The sequence below is a fragment of the Meleagris gallopavo genome, chromosome Z, assembly GCF_905368555.1.
Source record: "Meleagris gallopavo chromosome Z, MGAL_WU_HG_1.1, whole genome shotgun sequence".
Taxonomy (NCBI): domain Eukaryota; kingdom Metazoa; phylum Chordata; class Aves; order Galliformes; family Phasianidae; genus Meleagris; species Meleagris gallopavo.
Genome location: NC_139435.1, coordinates 39857462 through 39876598, shown reverse-complemented (window position 1 = coordinate 39876598; position 19137 = coordinate 39857462). Strand labels below are relative to the sequence as shown.

Here is a 19137-nt window from a genome sequence, read left to right as displayed (position 1 = left end):
TCGTGGACTAACTATATTACAACTCTCCTTCAATCAGTATTGAATTATCTTCTCATAAAAACACCTGAAGGAATATTCTTACAGTTTCTTTAATCTGTAGGCAGACTTCTGAATATAAAAATGAGGGGGCCTTATTTTTTCATTCAAGAAGCATTTTAATCTTTGATGCTGAGACTTGTGGCCACATCTCACAGCACACTGAAGAAAATAGTTGGATTTAAATATGCGTGTCATAATGTTAATAAATTATTAAATAAACTAATAAAATTATTATTTCCTTTGGGAGAAAGAAATTTGTCTGGAGAAAATCAATAGATACGAAACAAGAAGTGAAGAAATAGTTGGTAAAAAAACACAGATGCTATAGGTGAGCAGCTTTTTCACCAGAGGGCCATGGTATCATAACCAGAGGGATCTTGACAGCTGTTCTGCAGAAAAGCAGTTCTGCAGAAAAGGAACTGAGGCTCCTGGTGGACACCTATGAACATGAGCCAGTAGTGTGCCATTGTTGCTGAGAAAGCCAATGGTATCCTTGCCTGCAATGCCAGTATGTCAAGGCAAGCAATCCTTTTTGATGGGACTGTATCTGGAGGACTGTGTTTAGTTGTGTTTGCAAGCCATATTGTGGGGGACATTAAATACAGCGTAGCCAGACGGCCAAAAGAGGTGATTCTCTTGCTGTATGTAGCATTCACATACTGTGAATATTGTATGTAGTTCTGGGCCTCTTAATATAAAAAGGGTGTTAAGATCCTTGCAAGTATTTAGAGGGTAACACAGCTGCTAACAGGGCTGGGAGACATGTCCAGTGATGACTGAGGATAGAGGATTGTGCAGCCTGGAGAAGAGGAGGTCAGAAGGTGACTGCATGGCTCTTTGCAGCTCCCTGAGGAGTGGAAGCAGGGGGAGGTGCCAGGATCTGCTCCTGGGAACCCGTGGCAGGATGTGGGAACAGCACAAAGCTGTGGAAAGAGAGGCCCAATCTGGATATTAGGAAACATTTCTGTATTGTGAAGATGGTTAAATACTGTCACAGGATTCCTAGAGAGATGACTGATGCCCTATGAGGAAGGATTTGGGGAGTGTTTGATTAAGTCCCTCAAAAATATGCTTAAACTGTTGGATAGCCTTGTAGTGGTCAGGCAGTTGGACTAGGTCTTTGAAGGTCCCTTTCAAATGAACTTTTCTATTCATTTTGTCTTCTGTTCAATTCTGAAGCCAACAGTACTTGAGAGATATGGAGCTACTGTAAGGAGTCCCATGTAGAAACACAAAGATGATGAAGGGACTAACACCTACCTCTTCTCTGAAGAGAGGCTGAGAGAGATGGGACTTTTCAGCCTAGAAAGGAGGAGGCTGAAGGGGGTTCTCATCAATGTCTGTAAATACCTGAAAGAAAAGTGCAAAGGACATAGAGCTAGGCTCCTTTCAGTAGTACCTGATGCCAGGACAAGAGATAGTGGGCACAAACAGGAGCATGGGACATTCCCTCTGAACACCAGGAAGCACTTTTGTACTGTGCGGGTGACAGAGCACTGGCACAAGTTGCTTAGGAAAGTTGTGGAATCTTCTTGGAGATCTTCAAAAACTGCCTTAATATGGGCCTGGGCTCCCTTCTTTGGGTGTCTCTGCTTGGGCAGAGAGGCTGGACCAGATGGACTACAGAGGTCTCTGCCAACCTTACTCATTCTGTGATCCTGTGGTTGGAGAAGTTCCTGTACATACATAAAAAGCTTTGCAGTTCTAATCACATCTTTGAACAAAAAATGAATATGTATATATGTTTCCTTTTTCCAAGCTGAACTTTCCTTTTATTATCTAGCAGGCTTTAGTCATGGATGAAGAAGTATTTAGCCAGAAGGATCATGAATTAATGATACTACAGAATCAGATAAAGGCATTAATACGGGAAAATAAAGAACACCTGAGATCTTTAAAGAAGGCTGTAGAAACACAAAGATTACAGGTATTTTTCCTCTCGTACATATTACATATATCCATATTGAACCATCTTTCCATGGTATGAATGAATGATTATTTTAAGACAGACCCTTCAGGATATTTTGGGGGCATATATGTCTACAAATCTTATGAGCACTTTGTTTGAATCAGAGCTGTATACCTTAATGAGGCAAGTCAACTGGTGGATGAAGCCCAATATTGTGATTCCTAAAGTTTATATATCAGCCTAGCTGTGCCATAGCCTTTCTGTAGAACATTACATTAATCGTTTACTTTCTCTGTGCTTCTTAAAACATACCACGTACATCTCTCTCTGGATGTGTATTGCTGATAAACTGTTTCTGGACAATTCATGAAGTAGGTTTTGAAAGACCTTCAAAAATTCTTTAGAATATGAAAAAGACTTACAAAGTACCTTCTGAGTACTTTAGCTGAAAGGCTGCATAGAAACATATTTTGTGATGTCTTTAAGTGTCAGAGTAAAGTATTATTGCTTTTTTACTTACTAAGACAGAATTTCGTCTTTATTTTCTGAGTTTACTATTATCAAAAACTGAGTAACATAGTGGAAACACTGCTTTCCTCTTTCCCTCTCTTGACCTCACTTGCTAAAAAAATTGTAATGGGTAGGAAGTTCAGAGTACTTCAAGATCTAGGAGACCATAAAAAGAACATTTGATCCCCCTATACTCTGCTCTTTTGAGGCCCCATATGGAGTGCTGCGTCCTGGTCTGGAGGCCCCAGTACAAGAAAGACAGCTGTTGGAGAGGGTCCAGAGGAGAGCCACAAAGATGACCAGGAGGCTGGAGCACCTCCCATGTAAAGACAGACTGAGGGAGCTGGGCTTGTTCAGCCTGGAGAAGAGAGGGCTGCAGGGTAACTTCATTGCAGCCTTTCATTACCTAAAGGGAGCCTACAGACAGGAGGGGAATCAACTCTTTGAAAGGGTAGATAACTGCAGGACAAGGGGAAATGGTTTTAAGTTGAGGGAGGGAAGATTTAGGTTGGATGTCAGGGGGAAGTTCTTTACAGAGTGGTGAGGTGCTGGAACAGGCTGCCCAGAGAGGTTGTGGATGCTCCATCCCTGGAGGCGTTCAGGGCCAGATTGGATGGGGCCCTGGGCAACCTGGTCTAGTATTAAATGGGGAGGTTGATGGCCCTGCCTGTGGCAGGGGGGCTGGAGATAAATGATCCTTGAGGTCCCTTCCAACCCTGACCATTCTGTGATTCCGTGATATTCTCCTAGCATTGCCTGTCATGTGGATGATAGATCTGATTTTTTGAAAGGGAACAACATAAATATGGCTAGTGCTCTTCTCCTTATTCTTCTTTTTCTCCTTTTTCCTCTTCCTTACTCATGACTTGGGGAGAGTAGACTAATGAAAGGTAAGTATACTAATCATCATTTTTTCTACCATTTGTTACTTTTTTTGTTCTGTCATCTCTGAATAGGTTTGTTGTTTTTTTTATCCCACTCAACACAGTGTCAGTGTATTGCACCACGACAATGCTTATAATATTAATTCTCGATTATGCAAGATATAATTTATGTATAGAAACAGCTGCATTTTAGGCAAAAAATCACAGCTGTTTCAGTACTAGAGACGAGAGACGCTGAGAACTCCCAGCCACCAGTTTTATGTACTCAATGCACTAAATTGATGTTTTTATTTAAAAACATATGAAAAAACAGTGTTATAATTAAAAGCAAGTGTTTGAGGCAAATGGTTTAGAATTGTATTCACGGGAACGTGCATTTTGGTGATACACGGAGTACTGAATGTAGCATGTTGTAAATGTTTATACACACACGTATTTATATAACATGATGTGTTGAGACGGTACAAGGGTAGCAGGGATAAAGGATCTTAAAAGAGTTAAAAACAAACAAGCAAACAAACAAACAAAAAAAAAACTCTGCAAGGTGGAATTGGTGTTTACTTCATCCAGAATCATAAAATGCGTGGTATTTGTATGTATATTCTATTTTTTATGACACAAGAACATTATGCGTTGTATTCCAATGTCAACTTGTAGAGTATTGTTTATGTATGTGGAAAGAACTTGCAGTCTAAGACAACCAGATGTAAATGGTAATACAAAAAACACATGATTCAAAGTAGGAGAACGCATACATGTGGTTGACTACCACCAGCTGTTCTTCAGATTCCCTGTTTTTGGCAGGCCAGACTTTAGAGGTATTCTAAAAGGAACAAAGGGAGTTGAAAATCGATACAGTGTTGGCCTTCTTGAATGAATTATTTCAGTGGAGATAAGTAATTTTGAACAGTGTGCAGATACTGGTGTAGGAAAGGCAGATGAGTAAGTTTTTCAAAGTAACATTACCAAACATTTGAAGTTGAGTAGGAAAGAATGAAGTAGTTGGTCTCTTGGGTTATGTATGCTTTTGTTTACTAATAAAAATGATCTTTAAAGTAAGACTGCTTGAAGAGGAAGCCTGTGCGTGATTAATTATTTAAACTTGAACCATATGTTTCTTTTGAGCATGTTTCTTGAATTACCATTTTATTTCTTCATAAACGTATAAATAAAGCAATCTGCGTCTAATAAGCATGTCATCACCTTCTCACTAGATGACTGGATAAACTAATTTAACTAGGATAGGGTCCTTCTAAACAAAAATGTCTCTAATAGCATTTACTGGAGTTTGGGAGTAGGTAACATTAATGATATGCCAGATAATTTTCAGCTTGTTGCAGAATTTGGCTATGCACTACAGAAGAATTTAAGGTCAATAAACAATTTACAGGATTCTTGACCTTTGTAATGAATTTTGAAAAGGTGAGTATGATGTAACCTGATGATCAGCAACAGCTCAACAGTTTTGCTTTTCTTTGTTGTTGTTTGTTTGCTTTTATTTTCTAATGAGAATGAGAAAATGGTGGAACAGCAGATCCTTATTGATCAGCTAAAAGAAAAACTGGAGAAGTTTACAGTTGTGAAAACACTGGACATCTCAAGTGCTTGTGAAGATGAGCCTGCTGTTGTGGCATCTGCAAGGAGGCCATACAGTGTCCCACTTACAAAGAGTCTGCTGCACTCACTTCACCCAACTTCAGGGACAGAGACCCGAAAGGTAAGATCTACCTAAATGTTACATTTTTTTTAATGGTTATAGTTCAATAGTTAGATTAGACGTAACAGTCAACTGCTGTTCAGTTTCCGATACTGAAGACTCTGAACAATTACTTTTAACATTGCAACAGATTGTATGCCACAATTGTCCAAAATGTATGGGCTAGTATTTAGAATCATGAATGGCTAGAGTTGAAAGGGACCTTTAAAAATCGCCTAGTCCAACCCCCTGCCATTGGCAGGGACATCTTTCAGAACTTCAGGTTGCTCAGAGCCCATCTAAACTGATTTTGAAAACTTTCAAAATTTGTCAGAGTGGTAAAACTATTGTCTTTTCTGGTCTTTTCCTGGGATTTTTGAGGCTTCACATATGAAACCTAAGCAGAACTGAATGATTATTCTGCATTTATTCATTGAATATTTGGAATAATTAGTTGATATTGGCATCTTCTTCTGCACTTAGAGCAATTTTTCTAAACTCTTGAAGAACCTTCTGTTACAAAGTAATTCAGAAATGCTATTGAAAACATCCGTAATCTTGCTCACAAACTCAGGCAGTCAGACTGCCGAAATGAAAAACTATTGGAATATCAGTAATGAGTTACTAAATTATTACAAGTATTACTTGGGTGGTTTTTGGCAGGTGTATACCAGTCCCCCTGCTTTCTCCTTGGCTCGGATGATGGCGGGATTCCGTGCTCGCAGCCAGATGATGCTGAGCTGCATAGAAGATCAAGATGAAGTCCTTCGCTGCCACCTCTCTGATGAGAGTGATGGAGAGGAAGAAAATACACATAGTAAAAAGAAAAGCTCGTTTAAGTAATTTTTTGTTCTTTATTTTTTGTTACAGACCACTGTACAACAGAGGAAACACTACTGCCTAATCCTACTAGAATGTGAAGCCATCTTTGTGGCTACTTAAAGTGAACTTATGAGATGAGCTGGGCATGTTAGAAAGATTAGTTTAAGAAATATATGTATTTTTTAATGTAATAAAGATTGCATGTATTCTATTTTGGGCCAGAATTCACCAAAAATATCTAGAGGGGGAGGAGGAAGGTACAAATACTTCTGTGAGCTTTCTCAGTTTGGTATTCTCTTTTAAGGTTGGGTACTTAGCATGGAGCTAACAGAAAAAAATAATCCTTTGTGTTTGAAATGCTTTCCATTGTTCCTTAGGCGTACAATAAACCGCACATGGACACGAAAACAAGCTTCTCTGTGCTTTCCCTTTGACTTAATTGACATGAAATGTCAAGTAGAAAATTCAAGTTTATCCAACAAATCTGCACTACAGAATGACACTCACACAGGTAAAATGGAAGTTATGAGAGTAAATCAAATTAGATATTATAACATCATAATATGCAAAATTGTGTTTATCACATTTAACTATTTTTCCCATAAAATATGTCTGATACAAATATTTTTTGTTATAGCTGAACATAAACATATTTTTTTTTCTTTCTGAAACTGACAGCAGTTGCCTTAATGTTTGAATAATTGTCAATGGTCAGAAAGTGTTTCACGTTCAAGAGCTATTTAGATATAAATCTCTAGTGCTCATTCAAGGAAAGGAAATGGATGCTGTTATTTTATCAGATGCACTGAAAAGGTTTAAATACTATTCTATTTTCTAATCAGGGTCTTGAAATGCTCATGCATCCTATTGTTTCTTTCTCTGTTTAGGATTATGGTAGGGAAAAGGCTATTTGCACTGTTCTTTCCATTTCGTTCTTTCACTTCATATGCTAGATGTCTACACATACAGTATTCCAAAGCACTCTCTTTTTGAAAAATAGTGTGTTCCATTTCATCCTTCATTTCCACATTGCTTTGTATATTTCAAGGTGAAGAGATTGACAGTCTCCAGAAAAGTCATGTTTTTAACATGCAGAAGTTAAAGAATTCAGAGATAAGACTCACTGAGGCCCAGCAGAAAATTAGAGAACTTGCACTTAATATCAAAATGAAGGAGGAACTAATTAAGGAATTGGTAAGAACAGGTAAGTGGCTACTAGTGGACAAAATGAAATGAAGACATTCAGAAATAAGAAAGAGAAAAGAAGAAAAAAATTCTGACATCCTGTATGTCATAGTTTGTATATAACCTTCCTATGCAAGAATACTTCTGGTAACTTGAAAATTCGTGACTTACATAGATTACTTGCTATGACTGCATTGAAGGCTGTAATTTTTTATTATGGCCTACTCTGCTATGATATGCAGATGTCTTTGTTGAATATTTGTTGTGCTTTGCCGCTTATTCAGTTTATGCACTAACAGTGTAATTTTCCTTGTAAGCTTAGAATTGCTGATTGCTTTGTGGGCATGTATTTGTTACATGGTGTCTGGGATAGGAAAGAAGACATGACACTGTGTAGGGAATGCATGCATTCCAATCACAGTAGTAGAGATGCAGGAATCAGAAGTGGAAAAGGTTAGTGTCCCTTTTAGCTTATACCATTAAGCCTCTGACCTGGTAGAAGCTAGCATTATGAAAACTCTAAAGGTCTTTCCTTACTACTTTTAATCACAGTCTTCTTCTGTGTACAGATTCTCTCAAGGCTGTCTTTTGGCATTCAGGAAGATTCTGTACCCCCAGAAAATCATACCATGAGGAAGATTGCCCAAACACGGAAAATTAGAGGGCAGAAATACAATCCAAAGTTGTTTACTGATTACCAAGTTGGAAGTTGAGTAATAAATAAACAGTGTAATCTTCTGTGAAAAAGAAAATTGATAATCTATGAAATACAAGGTAGACATTTTGTCAAAGACTGAAATAGGCAGAAGAACTTTATTTGGCACTTAAATGGTGCTTTATTTGGTCACATCAGATGACTCATTGAAGAAATCAGTTTTAAGATTCCTTGGTTTATCTCTGTCTCAGAATTATAAAGGAATTGTTTGATTTGGGTTGGAAAAATATCTCATAAATTTTCAGTTTAACCAGAATGAAGTAAATAATGATTAACTATGTGTTTAATTAAGAAATTTCAACTGATGATCTTGCTGTTTTTGAACTATTTGGATATGGTTCAAGGTAAGGATGCACAGTCTGTAAGTAGACAATATACTCTGAAGATATCTGAGCTGGAGCAAGAATCTGAGCAGGCCAAAATGGAACTGGCTGAAACACAAAAGCAGCTTCAAGAGCTGGAAAGTAAGGAGGTGAGAGACATTCAAGAGAAAGCAAGGTTACAAAAAGAGTTCCGGAAAAAGATGGATGCAGCTAAGTTGAAAGCGCAGGTATTTTTGACGTGACCGTTAGGATTTACAAATGCCTGTTTAAATATCGTCTTTAAAATCTTTACTGCTTGTGAAATTCTCACCAACCTTACACAGCTAAAGTTGATTGGATTAAAGTAGCCAATGAAAATGTTAGCACAATTATATTTAATGCTACTTAACAAATATGTAGTTAGATACACTCCCGGTAAAAAGAGTTGGATAATATTAAATACTTAGATACAACTCTATCGTACAAGAATGTACACAAGTAGGTTACTTCAAGTTTATTAGCTGCTGTAAATAAAATTTCTATTTTCTGGAAATGTATAAAGTGTATAAGTTCTATCTTTGAGCAAGTCATCATGATCATTTGTGATTATGTGTTTGTAATACAAGATTCGATACCAGCCAGTAACTAATTTTAAGTTCTCTTGTGGGCCAGCTTAAGTACTCCATGTCTCTTGGTCCTAGAATGATGGGCCAGACAAGCACTGAACATCAAATTCTGACTTATTTACTTGAGTTCAGGATCAGAACCTTAATAAACCTTCTTATCTCTGCACATTATCCTGAGCTGTTGCTTCTGGAAGAGTTCACTACCTTCACTGTGTTACCAAGTATGAACTGTATCTGTGCCTTTTCATGCTGCTTCAGATTAGTTCTGCCTTTCCTGATTTTACCCGAAGGCTTAGAAACCACAGAAATAATGAGTGATTATTGTGGTAAAATTTAGTAGGTTTTGGTGACTGTCTGAACTCAGTGAAATAAAGAATAAACCTGAGTCACATTACAGTTTTAAATTTTCTTGCTACTAAGATGAAATTTGCCATGAACATTCAGGCCTTACAGAAAAAGAAGCAAGACTCTAAGAAACTGGCTTCGTTATCTAACCAAAGTGAAAAACAAGCAACAGAACTTGAGCAGAACATCGTTCAGATGAAGCATCAGCAGACCTTGCTAGAGAAAAGACTGCATGAAGAGAGTGAAAAAAAGAAGCAACTAGAAACAGAGATTCAGCGAGACCAGCAACAAATTAAAGTAGGACTATTTATGTGTAACAAAGAATGAGATTAGCCAATTTTGCCTCTTTTTTCCCCAAAACAATGCACTATGCTGCCAAATTTTAAGTAGTTCTACATAATCACTTCATTGACAAATTCACTGAAGAAATTGTGTATAAATATTTTGACAGAAATGTTCTATTCACCCTTTTCCTCAGCTTCTTTAAAGAAATGCTATTGTGTGATGTCTAGTCTTGAGTTGCAGTTTTACATGTAAATTAGGGTTGATATTTCAGTTTACATACTTGTGTAGATTCTACCATAGAATGTATTTAAAAACAGGCTGACTGAGGCAGAAAGAATTTTTTTGCGTTTCTTTTTGTTGGTGGTGGGGGTTTTTTTGTTTATTTTTATTTGTTTATTTATAGGAACTGCAGCTTAAGATGGAGCAACAACAGAAGATTCTTACACTTAAAGATAAAGAGATTGCTGCATTTAAAAAGAATAACAACTCTGCAGGAGCTTCACAGAAGTCAGAGGTAGCTAATATTCTGTAAGCCAGTGTGGGTGCCGAAAATTAAAAACAAACAAACAAATTATTCATCCCTAGTCATTCTGGTAAAGTAGGTGTTCTCTGTAACAGTGGTACCTGCATAATTTCAGATCTGGACATTGGGATATGAGAATTTCATGAATTATCAAAAGTCTTTGAAGATGAAAATAAATTTTAAAACAAAGTGAAATAATGGTAGCTTGTTAAACATACATGTATTATACCCACTGATAGACTATTACTTCAGAAGGAACTTCTCTGAGCAGGATCAGAACTCTCATTTTTCTGTCTTTCAGCATTTTAGATTCTTCACTAAATGTCTTTCCTCAAATATTTGGTCCTAGGGGCAACTATAATGGAGTGAGGAAGGGCTAGCAGAATTCTCGTGGTACCTTCCAAACCTAGTTGGTCTCTTTATATATATGGCACTTATTTATATACCAGATCACAGGAAAAGGGTATTTTTCATTAAAGGCATCTGGTAAAAAAAATGTTTAAATAAGATGTAGCAATATAACACTGCTGAGCCTCCTTTTAAATCAGCCCAATTTTTGTATTATCCAGAATCAAAATTTTGTTGCAGATATAATGTTAAAATTAGAAATGTCATTTCCTTATATAGTTTATTGGTTATTCTAAAAGATGAAAAAACAGAATCATAAAATTCTGATCCAAGAAGTCCTCATTAATGCTCTCTGTATCCCTATTTAAATTACAGAAATTAGAAGAGCAAAAGAAATGGCTGGACGAAGAAATGGAAAGAATTCTCCAACAGCACCGACAATTAGCAGAACTAGAAGAAGATTTAAAGAAAAGAGAAGCCATTGTAGCAAAAAAAGAAGCACTATTGCAAGAGAAAAGCCACCTAGAAATCAGGAAACTGAGATCTAGCCAGGTAATTATAAGAAAAAGACATGAAACTCGTCACAATTGTAGCACTTACTGAAAGACTATAGAAGGAGGTCAACCAGATAATAGGAGAGATTTAAGCCATGTGGCTTGAGCTTCTAGTAGTGACATTAAATTATGGTGTGGCTTGAGGAAATCAACATTTTAAATGTGAATAATACAGAACAATCACTTTTATTCACATTTTGTCCCCAGATTCCAACAATAAAACAAAAAATTGAATACTGGAATACTGTTATTGCAGATCATTAAATAATGATATCTAAAAATGATTTAATCTTTGTGCAAACTAGAGAACATGGTAGATAAATTTCACGTTATTTATTTATCTGTAGCAAAAGAAATAGTAATTGAAGTATAATTATCAAACTTATTTAATGTATGTAGAAAACTGCGCATTTGAGTGGTTCTGTTTCACCTTCTTGGTAAATTTTATTATAACTGTCTACTCAGTTTGTATGGGGTCCCATTGCAAGAAGCAAGTCTTTCACTGTGGAAAGTGACTCATCTTGTTTCCTCTGGAAGGAGTGTCTCAATTTTATATCTATTGTTTCTGGGTATTTTTTAGGCTTTAAATAAAGATAGTCTGAAATTGTCTTCTCGCTTAAGTATGCTGGACCAGGAATTGTGTGATAAAAGTATGCAGCTTCAGGGCAGCACTACTGAAGACAGGACAGACATTCTGGAAAAAATCCAGGTTCTTCAGAAGGAAAGAGATCAGCTGCTCACAAGAAGAAATAGTGTGGATGAGAAATTGAAAGAGGGTAAAGTGTTGTCAGCTGAAGTAAGTAGGCAACCTTGAAATAAATTTATAGGTTTTAGACGGTAATAAAATGTTCCAGTCATGGCCTAAATCTCCCAGCAGTAGGTAAGCTAGAACCAGGGAACTTAAGTTGGCTATTTTGGTTAATAATAATGCTGAAATACTGCTATGTAGTTCTATTTTCATACAAGTTAAAAAAGTTTATATTCAAAGAGACTTTACCTAGTGCTTTGATAAATTCCACTACCCTAAGGATTATCAAACTAGAAGTAATGAAACTGGACATACATGTTTATCCTAAGCAATGATTATAATGTCAGGACACAGACAAAGTAAAGAATTCCAATTGTGATATTCCCTGATTCTCTTAAAAGAATTTTGTGAAAAAGCAAACTTCACCTGAAGGCCTCCATAGAATCACATTGAAAATAAATCTTATTGTGTGGATGTTCCACACTAGAGTTATCAGTATAATTAAGTTGAAGGTATAGCGTACATTTATATAAAATATACAGATTTGGTTTATGTCTTGAAAAGCAGTGTGGGCCTGTATATGAGCTGATGATGAATTAAAAAGAATCCTATTCATCTCACTCCACAGAATCTTCGGCAGTACTTCGGGCTATTCGATTCTATCACTTCTCTGAACAGTTCATGGTCACAAAACTCCTAACTTATCTGATTCATTTATGAATCTGACAGAAAACTGCTGCAACCGAAAAAATATTAGTGGAAGTCAGACTGTGGAGAGGGAGAAGGAAGAGAGGATAAAATTTATGCTTTTATGGTGATAAATCAATTGTTTGAAATATTTGTTCTGGAGGGCAGAAGTAAAAACAATTTCTAGATTTCTATTCTTCCTCTTACTTTTCCCATTCCATTCTCTGTACTACTGCTACTAGTTTGCCTTGCTCTTAAATTTCGTTTCACTTTTAAGAATGAAGTTAATGTCTTATGTATACAAAGATTAAATTTACACTTTTTGAGAAGATTTAACTCCATGTTTCTCTGCAGGAAGAGCATATCCTTTTCCAGTTAGAAGAAGGAATTGAAGCTCTGGAGGCTGCTATTGATTACAAGAATGAAAGTATTCAGAGTCGACAGCACTTGCTTAGGTCTTCTTCACAAATCCTTACACAGAGTGAGGATAACATAATAGGAAAACTAGTTTCCTTGTCTGCTGCTGAACTTAGAGCTATCCTTTTCAGATATTTTAATAAGGTATGCACTGGCTAATGAGTAATATTTTATCTGATTATCTGTTGCTGTTCTAGCTAATGAAATGAAATGGTGTCAATTAGCAAAAATCAATTTAACAAGCTTTTTGAGAAAGTCCACTCAGGTTACATACATTTGTTATCATCTCAAGGTATTTCGAATCCTTACATTAACATAAATAGGATGCTTGTGTGTTAATTTCATATATCTTGTTTTGAGGTCACCAGATTAAAAGATCTTTAAAATCTGGAAATTTCCTTGCTCCTTTCCACTGTTCTGTATTGCTAACTTTTCAAGCATGAATATGCTTAAATATTGGTGTTATGTTAAAATTATTCCCACTTGTAGGCTATGTAAAGGTCAAGCTAGTTTTGGAATGGATTTTTTTTTTTTTTTTTCCAAATTCGGTATTAAATCTCTGCAAACACCATGTTATTTGCAGACATGTGCACAGACCCAGGAATTTGGAAATAAAATGAAATACACTAGGACATGGTGTGTCTTTGTGATATTGGATGAACTTTAGGTGGTTTTGTGAAATTGTCCAAGGGTGGTACACAAGTTGGAAGTTTTCCAGAAAGAGGAAATCATTTTTATAACAGTTTAAATTCTGCACAGAGCATTAAAAAATCCATTAGTCCATGTGATCAAAATGTGCTGAGCTTCTTTCTAAAGAATGAACTTGTAGCAACAGGTAAATCTGTTTCCAGTATAAGATCACAGCTCATAGAGACAATTGCTTTTTTATGCACTAGCCTGTTAAGCAGGACTATAAATGCTTTTCTTAAAATGGTTAGAGAAATGAAATGTATTTCTTTCTTAGATTGTTTGCCTGCGTGAGACTGAACGTAAGTTACAAATGCAGACTGAAGAACAGGAAATGAAGGTCATAGAACAGGAAAACATAATACGTGAATTAGAATCTGCACTTGAACACATCAAGTTGCAGTGTGATAGGCAGCTGACTCTACAACACAGAGAACATGAGAAAAAACTACAATTGATACTGCATCATTTCAGAGGTGTGTGTTTGCTTGTTTGGTTTCAAAAAGGGATGGTACAGTAAGCATTATCTTTAGCTGCTATTGAGAAATACTGTATTTTCACTAGAAAAAAAAAAAGACAAAACAAAAACAACAACAAAAAACCCTATCTGAGGTACAAGGATACATTTTGTCTGTTACTATTCTGATATTATATAGTATGCTGCTGAACTGACACACGGTGCCTGCATAAAAGAAAAAACAGTATTTAAAAAAGAATATCAGAATTGTCATATTTTCGTATGGAATTTGCTGATATTGGAAAGTTTATCCATCTATCTTTGTTTTCTAAATACTCCTATTAAAATTACAAATCAGGTTGACGTGGCCTTTTTATCATGTGTCATGCTAGTTTACATGCACACACAGAAAGAAATGTATCAGCAAGATGCAGGACATATTCTATCTAGCTGGGCATCTTGATTTTTGTCACAGAGGAATAGGTGTTTCATTCTGAAACTAATTTTACTTGTCCTAGAACAAGATGGTGAAGGTATTGCAGAAACCTTGAAAGAGTATGAAATGAAAGTCCAGCAACTGGAAAAGGAGTTATTTTTCTACAAGAAAACCAGCAGAGAGCTGAAGAAAAAATTGAAAAGCTTCCTTGGAGAGTCATCCCACCAACTACTCGCACCCTCTAAATGTAAGTACGTTATCTTAAAATGCTTTTGCAATTGTCCATTGTGAAAACACGATATACATCAGATAGACATAAAAACTGTATTTTCACTGAACTTACTGTTCTCCAGGAATATACTCTATCTCCTCCAGTTTCAAAGGAGAGACAACTCTGGCTTGTAAATGCAGTAATGGTATTTATCAATCAGTGTTCTACATTCTTGTTTGCTTTTCTCTGTATTCTAGTATAATTTCAGCAGTTATACATATTAATATATATTAATCACTGTTGTGATGAAGAAAATGGTATTTTGCTACCCGGATGGCTGTGAATGACATGGTAGTTAACAGCTTTGTAGCATGCTACACCTCAGATGTCAGTATTTTAAGACCTTAATTAACTTAATTCTGCTGCTAGCACTTGATTTCACAGAAGTTACTTATTGGGAGATTGTCGGTGAGGATCTCCATACTTTCAAAAGTAACTTAAAAAGTACTCTTTATAAAGGCTAAAAAACCTTTGTAATAAAAAGATAACCTTTCTAATGTGATTTCTATGCTTTGTAAAAAACAAAACAAAACAAAAGCAACAAAAAAAAAACCTGACTAGCAATAACATTGTTTGAGAGGATGAGGAAAAAAAGATTCAATTTAGATATTTCACACCTCACAATGGTACCACCAACACCTCATATGCACAAGGGCTCTGTATTTCTTTTCAAAGCTCAGTATAACTGGGTCTTCCTCTCAGCTGATGCTTCTGTTGCTTTCCACTTGAGATAATGCTATGTCTTCTAGCCCACAGATATTGATCACATGTTGCTCTCAGGTTCAGCCCCCAAGGCAAAATAAGGTTAATTACTCTGAAGTACACTGTGATGGTGTGAACACGAGTGTTCTTGAGGCTAGATTATAACTGAGCATGAGAAATATCATTCTGTATTTAATTCACAAAGAAGCATGTAGTTCTAGACATGTTTCTCTGAGGAGAGACACACATCCTAGCCAAATTGTTGCAAAGTGCAAAAGGAAAGGGAAGATCCCTTTGAACTTCCAACTTTTACAAATACTTATGTTTGCAACATTTGTAAGGAGTGATCTGTATTTTTGTGTAATTATTTTTAGTTACTTTTTATATGAGTACATTTTGAGCCATTATACATTGTAATTTTAAAAAATTGTTGATGAACTTTAAAAATAATTTAAAACTTCCATGTCTACCTTAAAGTCATATTCGCAGAATATATTTTCTATGTTCTATTAGTCTAATTGCATACTGCTTTTGAAAACACAAATAGTTTTTTTTATTTTACTGTCATAGTTGAGTTGTTTTAAGACTGCCTACATTGCAAGTTAGAATCATGAAAGCTTGTATTACAGGCACTGAGTCAGAGAAAAGTAATGGAGTGAGAGGAAAGCAATTCCCTCTGATGTTTTTGTAGATGACAAGCTTTTAAAGAAAAAGGAGCCGATGAGGTTTAACAAGAGCAAATGTAGACTCTTGCACCTAGGGAGCATTAACTACATGATCTGTATAAGTTAGGGAATGAACTGCTGGAGTTGAGATGTGCAGAGAAGGACCTGGGTGTTCTGGTGGACAACAGGTTGGCCATGAGCCAGCAGTATGCCCTTGTGACCAAGATGGCATCCTGGGATGCATTAAAAAGAACATGGCCAGCAGGTCGTGGCTAGCCTCTACTCTGCCTTGATGAGGCCACATTTAGAATATTGTGTCCAGTTCTGGGCTCCCCAGTTCAAAAAAGACAGGGATCTCCTAGGAGGAGTCCAGTAGAGGGCCACAAAGATGATAAAGAGATGGAAGCATCTCCTGTATGAGAAAAGACTGAATAACCTGGGTCTGTTCAGCCTGGGGTAGAGAAGACTGAGGGGGGGGGGGGGTTCTTATCAATGCCTATAGATACCTAAAGGTAGATGGGAGGCAGGTACAGGTGGCCAGGCTCTTCTCGGTGATGTGTCACCTAGGACAAGGAGCAAAGGCCTAAAACTTGAACAGAGAAAGTTCCATAAAAATATGCAGAACAGCTTCAGAGCACAGGAACAGGTTGCTCAGAGAGGCTGTGGAGCCTCCTTCTATGGAGATATTAAAGACCCATCTGGACACCTATTTGTGTGACCTATGTATGCTTTAGCAGGAGGGTTGGACTCAGTGATCTCTTGAGGTCCTTTCCACTTCTGCACTGCTGTTATTCTGTGACAAAAAGTGAGATTAATATGACTTTAGATGACCTTCATGCTACAGGTTACACATAGTGTAAAACCATACCAGTTCACTAACTTTTCCTGATGTCAGGTACTCGGAAGAGTCAGACTTGTACTTACATATCTCCTGATAAATTTGGTTTTAGATAACAATGCTGGTGACAAGGCATCCAGTCAAGATGAAGCAGAAGTTGCATCTGAAGAATTCAAGCTGAAAACCAATAGTCAAGCAGGAAAAATAAAAGAAGCAGAGAGAACAAACATTTTAAGAGCACAGCAGAATTTGTACAAGCTTGGAGAAGACATATCAGAATTTGGATGCAACAAAGAATGCTTGTCAAGCATTGCTAATGACAGACTAGGAGAAGATGAAACTCAGCTTTCGAAGCCTCATTCTCTTCTACCTTCTGTCATCCAGAGAAGAGAGACTGTAACACAGTTTCAAGGAGTAACCCCTGTAAAACTATCTCGGAGAGAGTTACGTCATATCCCTCCCTCTGAATTATCTTTGAGGCGTTCAGGCCTTGGAGCTGGTGTCAGTTTTATTGCTCCAGATTCCATTGAAATGGACAAAAAGTAGTATCACTAAGACATAGTTACTCTTTATTGAATTTTTAATATCAGTTGCTTCTGGAGCAATGTTGCTAGATTTCCTTGTTGATGATCTTGTTACATAGTAGCCATGGACAAACAAGTCTGCTTTGGTTCTTCTGGCTAGTAGGTACTTGTGATGTTCACACAGTTTCAGTGAATATTAGATTTTAACTACATGGTATCTATAGGCTTATCATTTGAAGTCCTTTTAACATTGTAGAAATTATATGATTCTGGGTTTTTTTTCACTGATTTGGAAAATAAAAAACTTTTTTTTTTTTCAAAAACTGCACTGTGAAGTGCACTGTACTTGTGTAATTTAGGTTTCCTAGAGCAACATTCTACTCTCGTGTCAGAAACAATAGTGAATTTCTTAATTTATTTCAAGATATAGCTAGAATATACAGTTTCCAGAATCTTGCCCAGTATTGATAATGACTGACTTCTTTAAGCTTTTTTCCTAAATACATTTCATGCAAACCATGCCTGAGATCAAAATTGATGCCTCAAGACAAATTTATTATTTGAAAGAAATGTCAAAGATTTTTTTTAATGATATTTGAAAGTCTTATTATTTAAAAGTCTTATTGTATGAGATAAAAGTTTTATTTTTCCTCCTGCCCCCCCTTACCAAAAATAATTCTTATTTGCAAAATAGTTGTTATAGCCTATTTGTGAAATTAAGATAACTGCTTACTTCATAATATGGCTTTGTTTGTTGTGACTTTTAAACAATTGAGTTTTGGGAACCTCAATATGTGACATTTGCTTCTGTACTACTAGAGTGGGGAAAAAAAAAAAAAAAAAAAAAGAGAGAACCAAATTCAGCATCTTCTAGGGAAGCTAGATAGACAAATACAGTATTTTCTTTGTCCTTGCTATTTTTGCTTTTCCATTTAGAACACAGATCTTTGGATTTCTTATCTGCTTCAGAGGAAGGACTAGACAGATCCATTAGTTTGTTGTTAGTAGGCAGTTTAGGAATCAAAGCAAATCTTTTTTGTATGTGTACTGTGCTCACTGAGAAGTGTATGTTAACAGCTGCACAAACTTGAAGGCAGACAACAGAAGGACCAGAATTAAAGGAATTTAACACTTCTATCCATAACTTTCTCCGGCATAAGAAGAGGAACTTCTGAAAGTAAAGTAAATTTTATTTCAGCAGTGGACTTCAAGTGGTCATGTTTGAAATGTGGATTATTAGACATGTTTAGCAAAAGAATTTTTACTCTGCTGTTGTCTGGGCATGTTGCTGTGTATAGCAGATGAGGCTATAGATAAGAAAGCTGCATTTTTACATGCTGCAAGCAAAGAGCAAATTTGTCTGTATCACAAAGATGTTAACAACATGCTAAATGGACATATTGTCTTGTGATACATTTAAGATTTTATGAGTAGACTGCAAAACATTATATTGTAATCAGATAAACCATTTAACAAGTCAAATGATTGCATCATTCACAGTTAGCATTATATTCTCTTGTTCAGCTCAATTGTGAGATAAAGACTGGGGTCTTTTTTTTTTGATTGTTTTTACTTTCACAGAAGTAACAACAGAGTCTTACTAATGTTAAATATTAGTGTATGTTTTACTCCATGTTTGTAGACAAAAAGCAATAAACAGAAACAAGTAAATACTGTTTAAAATGCATGCTTATTTACTGCATCTCCACATTAATTGAAAGAATTACTGTGAAAGCATTTCTGCTTTCGGTAGATACGGCACATTATCGTATATCTCACACTATTCTACAAATAAATATTAATTTGTCTTGTTTTTAAGTTTCCAGAAATGGAAAGCCTGTTCTTGATGAACATAAAATAAGCAAAGGTAAATTTAAGAAAGTACAGTTCAATCAGTAGTAGATGTCTGCTGATGTTTTAGATCAAAAGGTGTCCAACATTTTGGTTTGTCTGGGCAGCACT

At 36.2% G+C, this 19137-nt stretch overlaps 1 protein-coding gene across 9 annotated transcripts in view; it reads left to right on the top strand.

Moving 5' to 3' along the window:
- Positions 1 to 18846, top strand: part of KIF27 (kinesin family member 27) — a 29162-nt gene extending 10316 nt beyond the window's left edge. For 5 of the 9 annotated variants that reach the window (XM_085213762.1, XM_085213760.1, XM_085213758.1 and 2 more), the window contains exons 5-18: positions 1823 to 1966; positions 4853 to 5059; positions 5702 to 5877; positions 6238 to 6371; positions 6909 to 7064; positions 8105 to 8310; positions 9133 to 9330; positions 9722 to 9832; positions 10565 to 10741; positions 11324 to 11539; positions 12533 to 12739; positions 13560 to 13758; positions 14258 to 14422; positions 16764 to 18846. In XM_085213762.1, the coding sequence (XP_085069888.1) occupies positions 1823 to 1966; positions 4853 to 5059; positions 5702 to 5877; positions 6238 to 6371; positions 6909 to 7064; positions 8105 to 8310; positions 9133 to 9330; positions 9722 to 9832; positions 10565 to 10741; positions 11324 to 11539; positions 12533 to 12739; positions 13560 to 13758; positions 14258 to 14422; positions 16764 to 17197 (2730 nt within the window). In that variant the 3' untranslated portion in view covers positions 17198 to 18846. The remainder of the gene's footprint in view (positions 1 to 1822; positions 1967 to 4852; positions 5060 to 5701; positions 5878 to 6237; positions 6372 to 6908; positions 7065 to 8104; positions 8311 to 9132; positions 9331 to 9721; positions 9833 to 10564; positions 10742 to 11323; positions 11540 to 12532; positions 12740 to 13559; positions 13759 to 14257; positions 14423 to 16763) is intronic. The other 4 variants (XM_085213763.1, XM_085213765.1, XM_085213767.1 and 1 more) reach the window with 4 other exon arrangements.
- Positions 18847 to 19137: the final 291 nt, after the last annotated feature.